This window comes from Equus caballus, chromosome 13 (genome assembly GCF_041296265.1).
Source record: "Equus caballus isolate H_3958 breed thoroughbred chromosome 13, TB-T2T, whole genome shotgun sequence".
NCBI lineage: Eukaryota > Metazoa > Chordata > Mammalia > Perissodactyla > Equidae > Equus > Equus caballus.
The window spans coordinates 53,081,567-53,101,905 of NC_091696.1; the positions used below are offsets into that span (position 1 = coordinate 53,081,567).

At 55.7% G+C, this 20,339-nt stretch overlaps 1 protein-coding gene and 1 long non-coding RNA gene across 3 annotated transcripts in view; both read left to right on the plus strand.

The window, feature by feature from the left end:
• The window catches only part of LMF1 (lipase maturation factor 1), a 92,671-nt gene that overhangs the window by 9,390 nt on the left and 62,942 nt on the right, over positions 1-20,339 (plus strand). Inside the window, exons 2-3 of one of the 2 annotated variants that reach the window (XM_023616679.2) lie at positions 2,326-2,635; positions 12,256-12,266. In XM_023616679.2, coding sequence (XP_023472447.1) covers positions 2,326-2,635; positions 12,256-12,266 — 321 coding nt within the window. Of the gene's footprint in view, positions 1-2,325; positions 2,636-10,757; positions 10,883-12,255; positions 12,267-20,339 lie in introns of both variants that reach the window. The other variant, XM_070231201.1, reaches the window with a different exon arrangement.
• Positions 15,090-16,417, plus strand: LOC138917043 (uncharacterized). Its single transcript, XR_011424405.1, has 2 exons — positions 15,090-15,685; positions 15,867-16,417. It is a non-coding gene; the product is annotated as an uncharacterized lncRNA (long non-coding RNA).

The following is a 20,339-nucleotide window of genomic DNA, read 5'->3' on the forward strand; positions in this document are numbered from 1 at the left end:
TTTGGTTTTATTGATTTTCTCTATTTTTTTCCTGTCCTCGATCTCGTTGATTTCTGCTCTTGTATTTAAAAAATTTCTTTCCTGCAGCTTGTTTTGTGTGTGATTTGCTCTTTTTTTCCTGACTTCTTAAAGTAGAAGTTTAGATTTGGGACCTTTCTGTTTTTCTAACATGAGCATTTCACTGTAAATATTCCTTTAAGCTTCAGGAGATTCCCACAATTTTTGATATGTTGTGTTTTCAATTTCCATTCAATTGAAAAATATCTTTGTAGTTTCTCTTGTGCCTTTTTTTTTTTTTTTAAATCCATGGTTTCTTTAGAAGCGTGTGGTTTAATCTCTCAAGATTTGGGTGTGTTTCCAGATAACATCCTGTCACTGATTTCTAGTTTAATTCTATGTGGTCAGCTAACATATTTTGTAGATTTCAGTTCTTTTCTATATGTAATTTGTTTTATGGCTAACAGTTTGGTGTTTCTTGGTGAATGTTCCCTGTATGCTTGAGAGTTATATTTTGCTGTTGGGTAGTGTGTTCTGAAGACATCATATAGTTGTGTCTTGCTTTTGAGTACCATGTGGCAATCCAGAGTGTCGACTAGGTCAAGTTAACTAATCCACACATAGACTACGTACCCACAGGGATCAGGTTAGGTCCGTTTCCATATACGTAGCTTTGTTGTCAGGTCCATGTCCATTTGCTGACCCCTCCTCATCTGCACTGTCCTTTTTATCCTTTGTATTACTCCTTGCTTTTACGTCTGTTTTGTCTGATTTTAATGTGACCATCCAGCTTTCTTTTGATTGGCGTTGGCAGGATGTATCTTTTTCCGTGCTTTTCTTTTAACCTACCTACGTCTTTATGTTTAAAGTGGATTTCTTACAGACAGCATAGGTTTCAGTCCTGCTGTTTCATGCAATCTGACAATTTCTGTCTTTACTACTCTGATTGGAACTTTCCAGTGTGAAGAGACAGAGTATAAACCACCACCTCACTAGTCATTTACTATTTGTTCCTTGTTTCTTTCTTTTTTTTTTTTGTCTTCTTCTCCCGAAAGCCCCCCAGTACATCATTGTAATTCTAGTTGCAGTGTTCTATCTGTATTTTTCCCTCTTTTCCTGCCTTCTTTTTGGTTAATGGAGCATTTTTATGATTTCATTTTAGTATCTGTATTGATTTATTACTTAGAATTGTTTAAAAACTTTTTGCTCTTCCACAGAACTTACGATACACCTTTTAAGTTGAGTCTCCCTTCACGTAATAGCATGCAGGCACACCTGCCTCATGGTGGTGGCCTGGACCTGGTCCTGCAGGAGCTCTGGGGTGCACCGTTGCTGCTCTCCCTGTTGTGGAAGGTCCTTCTAAGAGTGCAGCCCTGATGTCGCCCGCTAGCCTCTGTGCTTTTGTCTCCTGCATGTTACTGACATTTGCTGTGAGCACACAGTTCGTTGTCACTGTGCTTGCTTTAGACCAGGAGTCGAACGCTCTCCTCCAGGGCAGACGGTAGATGTCACAGTTCAGGCTGAGCCTGAACCACCACCATGTCCCCCACCACCACCCCAGCCCTGCCCGCAGTGCCTTTTTATTTGCTGTGGAAATGCACAGTGCTGTTTAACTTTCTATGAAGCATGGCTGTGTCACGGGCCCGCATCACCCTTTGGTATGAATGCTTTCCACTTGGCGTGTCTCCGTGGTTGTCCCCAGTCTAGGGAGCTGCCTGAGCCCACCTTAGTCCTGCCTCTTCTCTCTTGGGCCGTGATTTCCCTCCTCTGCGTGTTCACAGAGTGCTGCGCTCGCTCCTGTAGCATCTCTGTGCAAACACGTCTGTGCAAACACTGAAGCCCAGAGCATGTGAGGTGCTCTTGTCGGTGTACTAAATTCAGAAACCCGTGGTGTGAAGGGAGGGTTGTCATGCCTCATGTGTGAGCAGTACCACGAGCTTCAGGCCCTGACGTGTGTCCTAGGTGGAGCACTGCTGGACGCACGGTTATCAGGATGTGTTTTACGGCGGCGAATGCTGAGTGCTATCTGGGGTGGGTGACTGACCACTTACATGTAACCAAGCCCCCGTTCACTAGAAGTGTGTGCCTCTTTTATATATACGTACACAACGAGTACAAGCAGATGCGACACAGACAGGGGTGTGCACATGCACATGTACCGTGTGACCTCCCCTGACACTCTGAGACATGCTCAGACCCCTCGAGTCCGTGCCGACTCCAAACCACTGGCCGCGCTCTGCCTCGTCTTTGGCCCCCCGAGCCCCCGCGCATCTGAAAAGCGCCTGGAGTGCTCCTGCCCACACTCCTTTTGTCTTCTTTCTCTTCCAGTCGTGGCGTTCTTGGTGGCTTTCCATCAGAACAAGCAGCTGATCGGAGACAGAGGGCTGCTGCCCTGCAGGCTGTACCTGCGGAGCGTGCAGCAGCACTTCCGGGGCGGCGCTGGCTGGGACGCCGTGAGCTACGCCCCCACGCTACTCTGGCTGCTGGACTGGTCGCACATGGACTCCAACCTGGACGCCATCGCGCTCCTCGGGCTGGGCGTCTCGTCGTTCATCCTCGTCACTGGCTGTGCCAACATGGTTCTCATGGCTGCCCTCTGGGTCCTCTACATGTCCCTGGTCAACGTGGGACAGGTCTGGTAAGTAGAGGAACTGGGCAGTGCAGTGGCTCAGCGTCCTGGGGTGCTACACCCAGAATGAGCGGCTAGGGAGACTGAGCCGGCTTTCTCCTATGTTAGTCCGGGAGACGGCCACCGTCTTAATCAGGCCACGGGAGAGACTGCCACTGCAAGTCAGACAAAGCCAGGGCCTCTCTCCTGTGGGAGTGGTGGCGATGCTCTTGGGAGTGGCCTGTCCACCCCTTGAGGCCAGGGTGCCAGCCTCGCGGGGCCAGGCCGAGAGGTGGAGGCGGACTTGGCTGGGTGGCTCCATGTGGAGGCTCCCTGCTTCTGCTCCTGCCCGCCCCTCCTTGTCAGGAGGGAGCATTGCCAGCTCGCACGGGGCTCACAGACCAGAGCTCACAGACCAGGCCGGCCCTGCTCGAGGCACGGGTAGGCTCCAGTGCCAGGCTCATCAGAGGCGGTGATGGCGCTCCTGGAGGCGCCCTGTGGAACACAGGCAGGTGCATCGAGCCGCGTGTGGCCCGGATGATGGTTGAGGGGCTGTGAGGTGCTGTGTTGTGTTTGAATGGGTCAGAGGAGGGGCATCCATTCTTCATTCAAGTTCAGGTTCCAGAAAAAGGGAAGAGCCGCCTAGCAGAGGAAGCACAGAGGGCTCTGTCAGGGAAGATGAACGCTCTGGGGTCGGGGTCGGCATCTGTGTAGACATGCAGGAAGCAGACGTGGAGTTCGGTGTCTGTGTAGACGTGGGGATCTCTGTAGATGTGTTGGGGTCTGTGTAGACATGCAGGAGGCACACATGGGGTTTGGTGTCTGTGTAGGCATGTGGGGGTCCGTGTAGACGTGCAGAGTCTGTGTAGATGTGTGGTGGTCCCTGTAGATGTGAGGGGGTTGTGTGGACATGCAGAAGCACCCACTGTGGGCATGGTCCCACGGGGCCGCCATCTCTGGGAGAGAAGCTTTGGTCCTTGGTCTGACCATCTGTGGAGCTGGCCCCAGATGGAGGGGCTCCCTAGGCCTGTGTCACGACAGCCATGCTTCTGAGATGGGCTTTAGGCCAGGTAGTCTCCGTCTGATTCCTGGGCTAACCTTCAGCTTCACCCTGCTGGTTTATTTCAGTGGTCTCCGGGCTGTGGCTGTGGGCTGGGTGCCATCTGAGGTCCCCTCTCAGCTGCTGTTGCCTGCCCCCTGGCCCTGTGCGTGTGTGCCTGCCAGCTCTGATTGGGAGTATGCGCGTGGCTCTTGCCAGCCTCCTCCTGCTGTGGGAGTGCTGGCTAGTGCTGGGACCAGGGCTGCCAGAGCTGGGACCAGGCTGGCCAGAGCTGGGACCGAGCTAGCTAGAGCTGGGACCGGGCTGGCTAGTGCTGGGACCGGGCTGGCTAGTGCTGGGACTGGGCCGGCCAGAGCTGGGACTGGGCCGGCCAGAGCTGGGACCGGGCTGGCCAGAGCTTGGACTGGGCCCACAGGTGTGATGACACTTCCCTCAATCCAGTCTGCAGAAAGGACTTGCGTCTCCATTACCCGGAAACCCCCTGCTCTCCGCCCGCTCCCGCACCCTCGTGTCACTGTGTTGGTCAGAGCGCCCAAATTTCCGATGGGACTCAGGGACCCCTGAGCACCCTGAGTCGTGGCTTGGGCTGCGAGTGGGAAGAAAGCCCAGGGGCCGGCAGTGGCATTCTCGCCTGTGGTGCATCGCGTTAGGTGTGTGCACCGAGCACAGCAGAGCAGAGCAGCTGTGAGGTGAGTGAAGCCTCCTTCGCGCCCACCTGCTCCTTCCCATGTGGAATGCACGGGTGCTGCCACCTCGGGGGTCTGACCTCCATGCCGGCCACAGCCAGTCACTGCGGCCTCCAGTCTCTCCCGGTCAGTAGACGTTCGCCAGCACAGGAGGACTCTGGCTGGGTTTTTCTGTGATGTCCAAGAGGCTGCTTCTTGAGACAAGTGACTTTAATCCACACCAGAGGAGGGGGAGTTCTGGGTACCTTTGTCCCAGAATCACAGTGAGTTACAGAGAGCGAGAGTCCCAACCCGTGTCCCACAGAGGTGACATGCTCCACCTGTGACGTGGGGCTGGGGTCACCTTTGCTGGACCTGGCAGCCAGGAGAAATCACATCAACTTGACGTTTTACTTTTAAAAGCATTTCCCAGTCTGTCTAGAATATACTAGTCAGGAAAGATTAACCCCACATTTAAATTTTTGAAAACCAGTCTGAGCACGTGTGGCCAAAAATAGTCTTGTATTTTTTCACTGGAAAAGAGATTCTGCTCCCCTCCCCTTGGGTATGTTAAAAAATGTGATTTGAATTAATTTAAGCTTGCTAAAGCGAAATAAAACAAAGCCGTATCTTCCCAGAATTGGTGCGTGAGATGTTTTAAGTGAAAATTGTAAAAGAAAAACCATGTCAGCGGAGACTAGTGGTGTATGTCCCGCGCGCCTGAGGCTGAAGGTTCGCATCGCGGCTGCCGTGCGCCACTCATCCTGGCACAGACGGGGCCGTGGGGGTCCTGTGAGCACCCGGTGAGGTGGTGAGCATGATTCAGGCCCCTCCACCTCAAAGGTGTTCTCAGCTCAGCCCTGACTCTGTTTCCCCGATGGACAATAGTTTTGGGGTTGTCAGAGTGACATTGAAAACCTACCGAGAGTGAGGACCCCTTGAGTGGAAAAGGGGCTTTCTTTCTCTTGATACCCCAAAATGAGAGTTAGACACAGGCTGTTCCTTTCATGTCCTGTTTATTTTAAGTTGAGAGAAAAGAATCTTTGTTTGGGGTGAGATGCTCAGATAATGGACACCGTTGAAGGAGCATCTTTCAAGTCTTGTCCGGGTGGCATCCTGCAGCCAGGACAGGAAGCCCCCATGGGGAGAGGAGGCGCCGGGCAGGTGCCGCCCTGCACTGGGGTCGCGTGGCAGTGGCACCGTGTTCAGCCAGCCTTGCTGTGGGCGTGCGTGGCAGCTGCCTCGCTTGGAGCCTCTTTCTCTCCCTTCTCTCCCACGGCTGCCTCTCGGCATCTCCGTGCCTCAGGCCAGTGTCAGTCTGTGCCGCAGTGCCAGCGTTGGAGACGAATGTTCTCCGTGGATGTGGGAATCCTGCGTCTCTGCGCTCGGTGGTACTTGAGTCTCCAGGGTCGGTGTCGTGGGGCAGAGCCCGGCAGCCTCCTTGCAGGACGTCCTGTGCACTCCAGAACTGTGACTGTCCTTATCCCGCTCTCCTGACGTGATCCTGACGCTCCGCCGGGAGCCTCATGAATCCCTTCACCGTGGCGAAGCCCAAAGGCCTTCGTCCCGGGGAGAGCCGGCCTCGGGCAGCCAGTGCTTGCTACGGTGACGACCCTGTCCTCAGACTGCGAAGCACAGGACATGTGCTTTCAAGGGAGCCCAAAAAGACCGACTTGATGAACTTCCTCTCTCGTGGTGGCAGGAGGCACAGCGGGAGGGAGGGAGTGGGCACAGGTGATGATGGCCAGGTGGACACAGCACTCTTGCCTTGTTGGTAGGAACAAGGGAGCTGGACAGAGGGCCGGCTGGGGCGATCTGCACCTCGGCTTGGTTTCAGCTCTTGTGGGCCCTTGCCTGAGCTTCAGACCCAAAGGCGGCATGGCACGTGGTCAGGCATGGGCTGGTCCGTGGGCTGTGAGCACTGCCACGCTGGCCACTTAGCTGCGCTGAGGCTGATCCAGACCCGTGGATACCTGGCCTGTGAACACCTGGCCTTGGACCCCTGGCCTATCGTGGTCGCCATGGCTCCATGTGCCCAGCTCCACAGTCACATCCCAAGGCAGGCCTGGGGAGACCTGGACTTGTCTGTGACTCTCCCCACTTCCCTCATGTTTCACCAGCTCCACATCTTCCTAACTTTACCCACAAAGTGTTTCCGGAAACTTTCTCAGTGCCAGCACGAGTATGGCCCCGAGTTCATGACGGGCATCAGCTCTTCTCACACGCCATTGTGGCTTGTCGAGGACGTTTTGGGTTTCCATCGTTCCAGGCATGGGCAGTTAAAACGTGGTATTTTCAGTCGGCAAACCTAAGATGATGAAGTGGTTTCTTCATTTGCCTGCCACCCCCCACATTGAAGACCAGGGCAACCACCTGCTTGGTCCTTCAGGCCATGGAAGCTGGGCTTGTTGCCTATTAGACCAGAGCTGCTGCTAGGCCCTTAGGGGAACAGAGTCACCCTGTGCCCCAGGGAGTGGGCTCTGAGGGTCCTGGGCTAGCAGACCACGATGTAGCACGTGGGCCTGGGGACTCAGCTGCAGGCCAGGTAGAGAATGCCAGGGACTCGGGGCCATGCTGCTGGCAGGCGGGCGGAGGGATGCATTCACGTCCTCTGCAGCGTGTTCTTAGGCTCTGGTGTTTTCCTTACCTGGTTGATTGGGAAGCTCTCTGCCTTCCAAGGAAGGAGCGCAGCGGATGGCTGGGGGGCCTTCTGACTCCTTTCCTTTCTTCCTGACGTGGGGTGGTGACTGGACTGCCTCCCCCAGGACAGGAAGTAGGCAGGTGGCATGGTACCCAGTGGCAGACACACCAGGGGTCTGTTGGGGCCATGCTCTCGATGTGCCGTCTCTGCTGATGTCAACCTGGTCTCCCGGCTGAGGGTTCTGTCAGGTGTCCCCACTGCTGGGGTGCTCTTCTGTCGCAGGTCCACGCCATATGTTCTCATGTGGAGAAATCGCGCCACGTAGCTCTCACATGAGGACTCCTGGTGGCAGCATGCCTCCGCAATTGTGTGGGACTCCCGCACGGGGACAGCCTCCCATCCCATGCTCGTTCAGTCGCTGGTCATGTCAGTGTGGACTCCTCCATGTGTCTGTACTGGGGGGGAGTCTGTCCTCTCACTGTAGGAGTTTAAGCATCTTGGGGATCCGCGACACTTAGGAGAGAGAGAACCAGAGTCCAGGAACGTGTTGCATACAATTTCAGGGATCTTACAGACACATCTGAGGACGACCCCACCGTCCTGTCGAAAACAATCGGAGCTCACAGAACCATGGAGCCCCAGTTGTGACTTCTGCTCTGGTTTCTTCAGTTAGCATCAACTTTTCCAAAAAGTTGGATTCTGATCCTTTCATCTGCGCTTTACTTTGGCTCTAATCCTAGAGGGCAGCTTTGTTGCTGTTAAGGACGGCTGTACAACTGCCCCTTTCTCCTCCCCACCTTGCCGGCCCCCAGAAAGAAGAAGGGATTATCTCTGGAAACTTGGACGGAGGTCGGGAGGCACTGGGGGTCTTTTCCTGCAGAGGAAGCTGCCTGTGGCACTTCCCTCTGAGGGAGGCGACAGGGTATCGACTTCAAAGAGAGCCGAGAGCAGATGCCAGAGGCCGCGGGAGATGCCGGGGGACAGGGTCAGTGCCACGTGACACCGTGTGTGGCTGCTCTGTTCCGACTCTTGAGGATGGAAACCTTGTTTTGGCTCTGGGCATTAAATGAAGGACGTTGTGAGGACCCGCGGTGCCTTCCCGCTGCGCCCCTGCTTTGGTCCGTAGCCACCGTGGGTTTTCCTAGGGGTGGCTGTATTTGAGGCATAAATATGAATTCCCACCTTGGTTTGGGAGCTCCAGGGAGCAGAACGGTGCCGCTTCCATTCTGCAGTAGGAGTGGGCTTGCACACCCCTTGCCCTGGGAGCCCAGTTCCCACGTTGCGAGGGAGGAGGGTGGAGCTGTCCCCTCCGCTTGATGGGAAAGCCCTTTCACCCTTGGCCAAGGGATGTGGTCACAAATGTCCACTGGGCCCAGAGCCCCTCAGCTGGGACACAGCCATGGAAGGGGCCAGTCTCTGCTCTCTCATGGCGGTACCAAGACGTGGCCTTGCTGGTTCCGTGGAGGGTCCCATGTCCCACTGCCGGGGTGGTGCCCTCTCCCCAGGGTGCCCTGCCTGTTTGGTAGAGGTGGGAGGTGGGCATCTGCTGATGGCGTGGGCACACCGAGGCCCCTGCCCCTGCTCCTGGGGCGTTTTCATCCTGAGCTGCTTCTGTTTGGCCATCACCACGTGAAAGGGCTTTAGTGTGGATGACGTGGTCAGCCACAGACACGCATCAGGAATTGGCGTGGCTGAGAGAACACGCTTTATTGCAAATTCCCAACTCCCTGCTTCCTGAGTGGGCCTTCAGGGAGCTCTCTGTGCCCAGCAACCAAGTGGGAGAATTCTTGCAAATTCATTTAGCCTGTCCACAGCCAGGGGAGCGTCATCGAACCAATGTTGGTTCATGAAGTCTTTTACAAAACAAAGACCAATGTAGTTTTCGATCAGAGGCTTTGTATGGAAACAGGAGCTTCCTGTGGAAGTTGCTGGGGTGGAGTGAGCAGAGGCCATGGACAAAGCTGCTGCTTCCTGCAAAGGGCAGTCTTCCCACAGGCGGCCGGTGGCCTCTGCAGCCTCCCGCCATCTCGATCCTCCCCTTCCTTCCCACAGATGTCCCTGCCGTGGGCAGGGCCCTGGCCTACAGCGCCAACGCTGACCATTGAGAGCAAAACCCGGGTCTCAAACAAGGGAGGACTTGAGCTTCTTTTTTTTTGAGGAAGATTAGCCCTGAGCTAACTACTGCCAATCCTCCTCTTTTTGCTGAGGAAGACTGGCCCTGAGCTAACATCCGTGTCCATCTTCCTCTACTTTATATGTGTGACACCTACCACAGCATGGCTTGACAAGCGGTGCCATGTCTGCACCCGGGATCTCAACTGGTGAACCCTGGGCCACCGAAGTGGAACGTGCACACTTAACCGCTGTACCACCGGGCTGGCCCCTGAGCTTCTTTAAAGAACAAAATAGGAGAACATCCCCCAAGATAGCTCCACATGGATGGCCATCTCTTCTAGAATAAGGTTTAGCTGCTAAAAAATATAACAAAAGCTATGAAACTAATGAAGACATTTAGTTTTTCATATCATTAGGTACAACTTCCTATATTTAAAAATCTCATATTAGGCAGCTTTGAAATTCAAAATTGGAAACAGGTGACGTTATGAAAGAGTGCAAGCATTTTCAAACACCCCTGGCACGGGTGACGCGGTAATGTCACAGCCTGTCCCTGATTCCCACGGGGACGCTGTGTCCCGGACCCAGGCTACGGGCCAGAGCCTTCAGTGTCCTCCAGTCTGGGCTGAGGAAAACGTGAAGTGCTCGTTCCTGGTGAGTTTGTAAAACTCAGCTCCTTTCCCTCCCTCCAGTCAACAGGGTCATGTGTCGGCAGAATTTCCTGGGTCAAGGTCTCTCTTGCATTAGCCACTGTGTACACTAGCTGTTTTAGAGGTTTGGTTCTGGAAACTTAGACACCTGTTCAAAAGTACAGAGCATGCAGTCACGTGTCATTAACGTCACTTAATGACATGGATTCGTTTCTGAGAAACACGTCGTTGGGCCATTGCATCGTTGTGCGGACATCATAGCATGTGCTCACACAAACCTAGACAGTACCGCCTGCTGTGCACCTGGGCTGTATGGTGCTCCTCCTGCGGGGCCGCCGTCGTCTGTGTGGTCCTTATTCACTGGAACGTTGTGACACGGACGTGACCTCTCTAGAGAGAACCCTCATGTGCTTGTGTGATGTCTTCTCTCCCTCCTAGCATCTCCTTTCTGGAGCAAGAGCAGATCCCAGACGTGGTGTTAATTTACCTGTGAGTGGGCTGTGTCTCTAAGGCCAGGCCACCAGCACACCCGATGCTGGGAGAGCAGCGTCTGGCGCCCGGTCCCTCCCTGGCACCCCCGCCACCGTCCCGTGGCTGCGCATCCTGACTTCACTGGGCAAGATCACCCCTGTTCAGAGCGGGCAGCCGTGCCCAGGACCCACCCCCTCTCCAGGCCTTGCCTCATCCCTGCAGGTGCTGCCTCCCCTCTCCCAGGGCCTTAAAGCAAATCCCAGACTCTGGATCCTTGCTTGCACACGTATTCCATCAAACAACGGTTTTTTTCTTAACATCCTTATTGAGGTATAATTCACATATCATCAAACTGATCACATTCCATCACATTGAAAGTGTACCAGTCAGTGGTTCCATGTATTCACAGAGTTCTATAGCCGTCGCCACTGCTAAGTTTGAAACATTTCATCGCCCCGACGAGAAACCCATACCCCTGAGCCCTCACCCCCGGTGCCCCAGCCCTGGCCCCCACTCACCTGCGTCCTTTCTCTGGATTCTCCTGTTCCAGATGCTTCCTAGGAATGGAGTGCCTGTGGTGTGGCCTCTGCATCTGGCCCCTCAGTGAGCTGAGGCTCCCAGGGGTCATCCGGGTCGTGCGCGTCGGGGCTCATTCTGTTCACTCCTCGGTAAGAGGTGGCAGTCTTGGTTCAATATGGTGGTGGTCGTTTTATCCCTGACCAGGTGGCGGATTTGGTGAACTGGGCAGGCTCAAAGGTGCCCGAGCTGCCGGCAGTAGGAGCACTGTCCAAGGCCGCGCGCCCCCAGCCCGGCAGCTCCGTTTTGTTGTAGGGGTTCCATTCTGTGACTCGGTCCTTTACACGTGTGTGCTGACTGTTCCTACACCAAGGGCACAAGTGAATCTCCACATCGTGGAAGCCCCGTGTGGCGGCGAGGAGGACCTCAATGCTCTGATCGGATCCCCAGTGAAGACAGACCTGGCTCAGACCATTAGCAGTGCGGTCAGGCCACCAAATGCCTTTCCTTTAGGATTTCTTTTCTAATAATCAGTGCTCAGGGTAATGGGACATCCTTTAAACTTCTAGGTTCTAGGGGAGGACATTTTCGTGGTGTTTGGTGGAAATTATTTACTGCAGGAAAACCAAGTATTACATGCCCTTTTCCCCAAAATATTCTTTGATCTGCCTGTTGTGGGCGTGGCCCTGTACTGGTGGGGTGGGGCGGGGTGGGGCGGTGCGTAAGCAGGCATCTGTCCTTCAGGGCAGCCTCCTGACCTCCAGGCTCCACCCCCTGCTCAGTGCACCTGAGGACCCACGTCCCCTTCACCCTCACCTCCACTCAGCACCTAGGACAGGTGTCCCGTCTGCCCTCACCTCCACTCAGGACACATGAGACAGGTGTGCCCTCCATCCTCACCTCCTCTCAGAGCACCTGAGGACAGGAGTCCCCTCCACCCTCACCTCCTCTCAGAACACGTGAGGACAGGTGATCCTCCACCCTCACCTCCACTCAGCATCTGAGGACAGGAGTCCGCTCCACCTTCACCTCCTCTCAGAACGTGTGAGGACAGGTGATCCTTCACCCTCACCTCCACTCAGAGCACCTAAGAACAGGTGTCCCCTCCACCCTCAACTCCACTCAGAGCACCTGAGAACAGGAGTCGCCTCCACCCTCACCTCCTCTCAGAACACATGAAGACAGGAGTCCCCTCCACCCTCACCTCCACTCAGCATCTGAGGACAGGAGTCCGCTCCACCTTCACCTCCTCTCAGAACACGTGAGGACAGGTGATCCTCCACCCTCACCTCCACTCAGCACCTGAGGACAGGAGTCCGCTCCACCCTCACCTCCTCTCAGAACACCTATGGACAAGTGTCCCCTCACCTCTTGCCTCATTTAATTCCCGTAAGCTCTGTGACCTGACCCTACAGTCTCCTGGGGTCACTGGGGTGGCCTTATTAGTTGGGTAACATGATGCTTTTAATCTTGCAAGTTTTTGGACAGAGCAAACCAACATTTTTATATGTTTTTCTCCTTTTGTTTTTCAGGTATTCATTTGGTAAGTGAAAAATCACTGGCAAAACCTCTGCAAGCATTTGACATTCGTTTCGGGGTATGTATCTGCATTTTCCTACTTTTCTCATGGCTGGGGCGTCTGTCACAGCTCTGCAGGTTTCCCCATGTTGTTCTGAGACCGTGTTTGTTGCTAACCTGGAAACCTGACCAGGCTGGCTTCCTTGCCGAGAGCGACGGACTGACACAGACGTGGGCCGTCATGATCTGCAGGTCCGTTGCATGTACACCCCGTCTCTATATGACTGGGCAGAGCCGTCCCGCAGTGGTGACGGTCCATCCCATTTGCATTGGCCTAGTCCCATTCCCTGTGACGTGTGTGCTCACAGTCATCCCACAGGCCTGCCCTCCCCTCTCCAGGCCACACCGAGTCCCCAGTGGACACGAGCCCATGGACACCCCTGTGCAGAGGAGGGCTCACCCTGTGCTGACACTGGCAGGGCACCCCAAGGGCGGTGGGATTTCCACTTGGTTTGGTTGGAGGAGGACTTCCGGCTCCCCAGGCCGTTCCCCAGCACCAGAGGCAGTGCTGCGGCTCGAGGAAGCGATAGGACGTGCAGACTGCAGTCCCCGGGCGGATGCAGAAGGAGGAGAACAGTGATATGTGGGTGAGCGCAAAGGACACGCCCTCCCTGACTTCCTTTCCCGTGCGGGTGACTGTTTAAAGTAGAGTGAATCCAGGCCTCCAAGGGGAGCACGAGACAGGCACAACGTGGAGCATGTGGGGGCACGCAGACTTCCATATGTGACGTGACGTGGCACGATCCTCTCTTTAAGTCGAGTCGACAAGTTAAGGACACATATCGTAATCCTGGAACAGTTACTAGGAAAATGCAGAGTTACAGCTAAAGTGCCAGTGGACAGGCTAAAGCGGGGTTTCAAAACATTCGGATGGTCTAAAAAGGCAGCGAAGGCGAGCATGGGAACAAAACTGAGGGTGTAAGAGGAAATAAAAAATTGATGGTAACCCTAAATACCATATCAGGAAGCACATTAAATGTGAATGGACCAAGCTCTCCAAGAGAGAGAAATCAACAGGACGAATGAAAAAAAAAAAGTAAGATGCAATCACATTCTTCTATAGGAGATGCACATTAATGTAAAAACACAGAAATTTGAAAGAAAATGGATGGGCAAAGATGGACGCACTATGGAGACTATAGTGAGGAGGCTGGAGTGGCCGCGTTGCTATCACATGAGACAGAGTTGAGGACCGAGTATTCTCTGGATGAAGAAGAACGTGTCCTCATGGCCAGAGAGGCAGGTCATGAGGAAGACAAAGCAGACCTCCAAGTAGCTGAAATGAAAGGGGGCAGAGACAGCCCATGACAAGAGTAGGATTTCAGCACCGCCTCCCTTGCTGATAAACGACTAGACGGAAAGTTAGTAGAGGCACAGCCATCCAGCAGAGCTGCCAGCACCCGGCCCGCACCGACCCGATTATTTTGTGACCACATTCTGCTCATGTGCACGTGGTACAGCCACCAAGATACACCAACCACGTGGCAGGCGTAAGCACATATTACATTCAAAAGGGATTAAATTATATAGAGACTGCTTGCCTGAGGTGTCTCTCCCATCCTAACAGTGAGCAGAGCTGGGTAACCTGCAAAAGCGACAGCTGCTCTTGACTCCATCAGCCAGCTGAGTTTATGAAGCAGCTGAGGGATCTGGATTCCCAGACGCCCGACTGAGCCAGGTTGGGGCCTGTGACCAGTGTCACCTTTGGCAGAGCCCAGGAGGAAGAGGGTAAGGAGAAACCCACCAACATGCTCACAAATTCTTAGGGAGATGTGTCCCCAGACACGGGGAGTTCAACTCACAGAGCTCCCGTCCACAGGCCTCCACTGAGGCCTTTGAGAAAGCCTGGAGCAGGGCAGGAGACCACAGAGAGTCTCCTTGGGGGTGCGGTGCAGGAGGTGAGTGGCTACTAACAAAACCCCACCCGCTCCCTGGACTGTCCTTTGAGAGGACACAGAAGCCTTGAGCCACTTGGGAAGGGACATCGACCTGTGCTCCCAAGGCCCCTGGGGGAAGGAGTTGAAGCCACTCGGGGAGGGGCCCAGGTCATGCAGGTACACAGAGCCCACTCTGCCACTGCTGAGGGCCGAGGGAGGATCGCGGGAAGGCTGAGGAGGCCCCCTGCACGGCCTCAGGTGAGGCTGGACCAGGCACTGGGGCCCTTCTCCCACCATCAGCCCGGCACCCAAGGACAGGTGCAGCGTGCTGTGGGGAGAGGCCGCTCGGGGGCCCAGGTGAAAGTGAGGAAATCCTGGCCCCTAGGTCCATGCCCAGCCCTGTGGGGGGCAGCAGCCCTGCTGAAGGAAGCTGCAGTCTGTGGTCACTGAGGGTGACAATGAGGACGCCAAGACCAAACTCGGCCTGTCTCGGGCTAAAGTGTCCTCTCCCCACCCCCACCCCCCTGCCCCCGCTGATGGCCTTGCAGGATGTGCTCCGTTCTGGGAAATTGTTTCCCTCAGGAGCTACTGTTTTTCTACACACAACGTTTGATGTAATAAAAAAGTTACTAGACACACAGAAACCGAAAAACTGGACCCGCTGACAGTGGATAGCCAAGAGAGACAGCAGTCAACAGAGATGACCCAGATGTTGAACTCTCGACAAGGACTTGAAAAGAACAGCGATGGGTGCATCACAGGGTCCAGTGGAAAAGATGGACGACCTGCAAGATGGGCAACAAGGGAAACCGTCCAGAGGAGCCACAGGGAAAGGCCAGAAGTAGGACACAGGCGGCTCTGGACAGCCTTCCGTGGGCTGCTGCAGAGCGGACAGACACACTCCACGACGTGAAGATACCCAAAATGAAACACGATGGGAAAAAGAATTAAAAAGCAGAACAGAACAGAGCTCCTGAGGGAACGTATCCGCCAATTCCACAGAAAGGTGGTTGAAACCTCGGAGGAGGAGAGAGGAAGAACAGGCAGAAGAAGGGTTTGAAGAAATAAAAGCCAAGGATTTTCCAAAATGAGTGAAAGGCAAAATGCCCCAGATTCAATACTTTCAGAGACCATTAAGTAAGAAAAACACTCTCACCACACCCATTCCTGGATACCTTACAGTCAAATGCCAAGAACCAAAGAGAAAGAGAAAACCTGAATTGCAGCTGGGGGCAGGAGAGACGCGCGGAGGGTAGACGCTGTGGCTACACACGCTTCTCCTTAGGAGGCTGCACCAGAGCACGGGGCGTGCACCCGACCGTGCCAGAGGGAGGGAGGCCCGCCCAGCCTGGAGCTCTTCCCCCCCAAACCCCGCTTCCACAGCCAAGGCTGTCCAGGGTCGGCTGCCCAACGTGGAGGAGGGTCTTCAGGAAAAAGGAGTTGGACGTCAGTAGACATTGGGCTCAACCCGAAGAAAGAAAGAGCATCAGAATCTGTTAAGATGAGGGTGAGTACAGAAACGTTCTCCTGATTTTTAATTACCTGAAGAGCTAGGTCCTAACCAGCTGAGCAGAGCAGGCCAGGGAGGCGGCCCCCTGGGGTCAGGAGCCCGAACCTCTGGGCAGGGTGCTGACCCCCGCTCACCACTCTCCGGGTGACGCTGTTTGTTTGTTTGTTTGTTTTTGAAGCAAGAAGAAGCAAGCAATGGAGGTACTTCAGGAAATGTTCCCTTCTCCCATTTGCAAATCTGGCGTGGCCTGATGGTGACAGTCATTGTCTGACCTGCGAGTTGTGTCCACTGTCGGAGGCAGGGTGGCTGTGGTGGGTTAGGGAGTGAGGATGGGCTCAGCAAGCGAGGACTGTGCTGCCTTCCCCAGCGGGTTCGTCTGGTACCCGAGCTCTCCTTCAAGACACTGGGCTGTGCCAGCATTTAGACACATCTTCCTTCTCAGTGGAGTATACTTATTTATTTGAAAATGTGACAGAATTTGTTTTCCAGTTGTTGTGACAGACAACACCGTCAGACCCCACCCCCATGGCGAGTGGATCCTGGGCAGTTACCGTGAAGTCAGCCGTGGTGGAGCCACCAGGCGCACGAGGGGGCACCACTGGGGCCTTGTGGGTAGCTGCAGGGCGGCGCTGCGGGGGGCTCTGTGGCTGTGTGGCGTGGTGCTGACAGGAGACTCGTGCCAATGGCGCTGTTTTGCTCTGAAATAAAAGGAATCTGGCTCCTCTTGTACCTCTCCTGGTGTTGTCTGGGCTTCTCGCAAGCTTTCCTGCCTCTCGAGTGGCAGCTGGTGACATTGGAGACTTGGAGGCAGGCTGCTGCCTTGCTCACACGTGTTCCTCCACGTGTCCCTGAGTGAGACTGGATTCCACGCGGCATCCTCTCTGTGCAGCAGCTCGGCGGGTCAGTCCCGCTCGCTGTCCAGAGCGGATGCTCAGATGACCTAAGAGTCACGGCAGCCCACTCGCTGCCTGCTGGCCGCCACGGCCTCTGGACCATCTTCTCCTTCACTGACCCTGGAGAAATGAAGCAACCAGTTGTCGAGGCGTGCGGGCCCCGGAGCAGCCAGCCGAAGGCCCCTCGACCTTCCAGTGCTGTCCCCTCCTCTGCTCCTCCCGGGCGCCCTGTGAGAACTTGGTTTTCACCGTGCTCCTCATCCTGCCCCATTGTGCTCTGCTCTAGTTTCCTCTTAATGGAACTTACTGTCTTTATTTTGCAAAGTGAACTTTGATGACTGTGAAGCGGCTGCGTGGATTCCACGCGGAGGTCCTGAGCTGCGCCGGGGGCAGCATCTCGGAGCCGCCGTGCCCCCAGGGGCCACCAGAGCCACTCTCCTCAGTACGGTGGTCACTAGCCACGTGTGCTTCCCCATTTAATCAAAATGAGTGAAGTAAACGGTGCGGCTCCTGCCGCGCGTCAGGCGCTCCATAGCCGTGGTGGGCCGTGCAGACCACAGGCCGTTCCCGTTGCTGGAGAAGGTTCCACGGACGGCGCTGGACGGAGGGTTTGTGTTCCTTTCCCTCTGGGTGCCCCACCGGCCTGTCTCCTCTGACCTTTGTCCGGTGTGGTGCTGCGAGAGTATAGCCCCTTCGGTTTGGGAGTCAGGATGCTGGCTTTCTCGTGGATACGGGCCCTCCTCTCAGCTGTCCTCCCCGTGTCCAGAGTGACCACATGTTTCCCAGGACATCTGGGCTTCTGTGGCTACTTCTCCCTGTCCGGAGAGGACCCTTTTCCAACATGGGTGTCACCGTCCTGTGGCCTGTCCCCGGGTCTCGCACTCCAATGTGCAGATGGATGCGACTACCAAGGGAAGGTGCTGGCGTGTGGATGGGGGGCTGTGGCTCCTGGACACGGGAAACCATGGGGGTGGTGGTGAGGCCACCCTGCTGGCCGCGTCTCTGTGCAGCATGAGCGGGGCCGCGCTGTGATGGCGCCGGTTCAGAAACTTCCAGTTCAGAGAATGACCCTGGGACAGGATTAATTTGGTGCCCCTCTAGTATTGTTTCCTGGTCCCCTGCAGGAAGCGTGCGTTTTGATATCTGCAAACTCGGGGCTGGGAGCCTCTTCTGAGCTTCACGTGTCCTTGTGCGTTTGGGACAATGCAGGATCTGCAGGCCCCACTCAGCCGGGGCTTCTGGGAAGGGCTTTCTGGTCTTTTCCGCCAGCATGAGGCTGCTCTTAGCCCACACTCTCCTGACATTGCGCTGAGCCTGTCACTGCCCACCTTTCGATGTCCCAGCTGGTCGGCCATCACAGAGGGAGAGCTCCTGTCTGCCCACGTTTGGTGAGGCTGGGATGAGCAAAAGGAGTCCTGTGACCTCCCCCAGGTGCTCCTGCAGGCTCTGCACTCAGAGGCAGGCCCCTGCCAGGCCTGGGGCAGCCGAGCGGGCGCTGGAGTGGGGCAGGCTGCAGGCAGGGCCCATCCCACCGGCTTCAAGGAGGTGCTGGGCAGGGAGGTGTCTTGTGGGAGGACGTCGATCCACACTGGCCACGCTGGGTTGGGGTCTCCTTGGGCTCTCGGCTGTCTCGTGGTGTCCTGGTGCCCAGACAGACGGACCCGAGAAGACAGGCGCCTTCCTGAGGCCTCACTCTTTCTTTCAAGGTTCCCGAGGCCCTTGGAGTGTTTTCTGCCCCAAAAGGCATTTTGTAACTTCTGGGATCGTGTGTTTAGCCTGGCGACCTGGGTGTGCAGGTCTGACCTGCGGGTGGTGTCCCAGGCAGGTGAAGGCACACCTTCTTCCCCATCTGTACCACCTGGGCTGCTTCTCTGTCAGCTCAGGAACCTTGCCGCCCTACATCCCGCTGCGTTACCCGGAGCCTGCGTGCCCTCCCTGGGCCCTGGGGTGTCCACAGGCCCCGAAAGCGGGAAGAACAGCGGACATGGTGTGGCCTTTTCTCTGCCCGTGGGAAACGGGTCCAAGGGGGGCCACCTGAGGCCACCGTGACGGAGGGGTGTGGCCTGGGGAGGGGAGGTCCTGCATGCTTGGTGGTGACAAGGGGTGGCACCCACGGAAGAAGAAGGGGGTCCAACTGAGGACTCCAGTCTGCTGGGGGGCCTGCTGGGCGGGCGGCTTGACTGGAGTGTGGAGGTCAGGCCGGGCCTGGGGGTCAGGGTGAGAAGACCAAACTCATTCCAGGTGAGTGGGCACCCAGGAAGGCAGCTGACAGCAGGAAGCTTCTGTGGGACGGGTTCTGCACTGTCCCTCTAATATATTGGTTCTGAATCCATCCCTCTAATATATTTGTAATTGTTTTATCAATTCAAAAGGATGCCGAAATAACTGTCAGTAAAATTGATGCCTCAAGATGAGCTGAATTTAATCTGTGGTTTGGGTTCTCAGCATAGTGTTGGGAGCAAGGGGTTCTGTGCAGAGGGGGCCTGTGACTGGGCCCGTGCAGAGGAGACCTGGGGGGCTGGACTGATGCAAAGGGGGCCTGTGACTGGGCCGGTGCAGAGGGGGCCTGGGGGCTGGGCCGGTGCAGAGGGGGCCTGGGCGCTGGGCCAGTGCAGAGGGGTCAGCAGTGGAGTCAGAACAGGTCGCACTTCAGGATCGAGTGAGGGCTGCAGCGGAGTGAGGGGTCTGGAGGGAATCTTAGAGAAGGATTCCGAAAGGCTCTATACCTAGCGACCTTCCTTTTTAGGAAACGAGCATTCCATTCATTATTGCAGGCCTTTCGGGCTAAGAATTGGACTTTTTAAGGATCTTTCGTTTCAGTAGGAAGCTCGGTTGATGAATTATTGACTTATCCTAATGTTGTAAAAACTAAGCGTGAGCTGGTCTGGAGTCTTCCTTGGGGCTGGGCAGTGTCGAGGAGTCCTGCCCAGAACTGCAGGGTCGGGAGAGGGCAGGAGCATGAAGGAGCTGTCGGGGGTGATGTGGATCGTGCTGTGTGAGTTGTGAACACAGAGACCTCGGGAGAGCCATCCTCATCACGGGCGCAGGGAGCGAGTCGCAGCGTTTAAGATAAGCACACCGAGGCCTCAGGGGCAGGTCCACGGGCCAGCGAGCCATGGGGCGAGCCAGCAGCGCTGTCCTGGACAAGCCGAACAGCCAGGGGCCTGGCAGGGGAGCTGATGTGTGGTGGGGCCACACCTGCTCCACAAGCCGTGGCGAGCCTGTGCTTCTCTGCGGGGTTCGTCCAGGCATGTGTGTTCTGAGCCCTGTCAATCATCGCTGCACAGGCTGGGGTAGGGAGCAGCTCTCTGGGGTCACATTCTCCTCACGCCAACGGGGGACACTTTTGCTGCTGCCTTATGAAGCGTGCTTGCCAGGCAGGTCCAGTGCCGGCGTCAGATGATTATGTGGCCCAGACACTCGAATACAGTGTTCTGTCGCTGCCTTGCCTCCCGCCAGCTGTTGTGAATTAAATGCTCCCTGTGACCCCTGACCCTTACCGCTCTTAAATTCATGCTTTAAAAACAGCTTAATGAGGGGTTTACTGGTCCAGTTGGAAGTTTTTATTAAAACCTATTAGTGCTGGAGCGGAGCCTGCCTGCAGGAAGTGATTAGCTGGCCCAGAGCCCCGAGCCCCCAGCCGCAGCAGCTCCCACAAACCGTTTCCAGACCCTGCTGCCCGACCCCCATCCCGCCCCGCCTGGTTCTCATATCCTCCGCGTCCACCCGGGCTGTCTGAGCCTCTTCCCAGCCCCCAC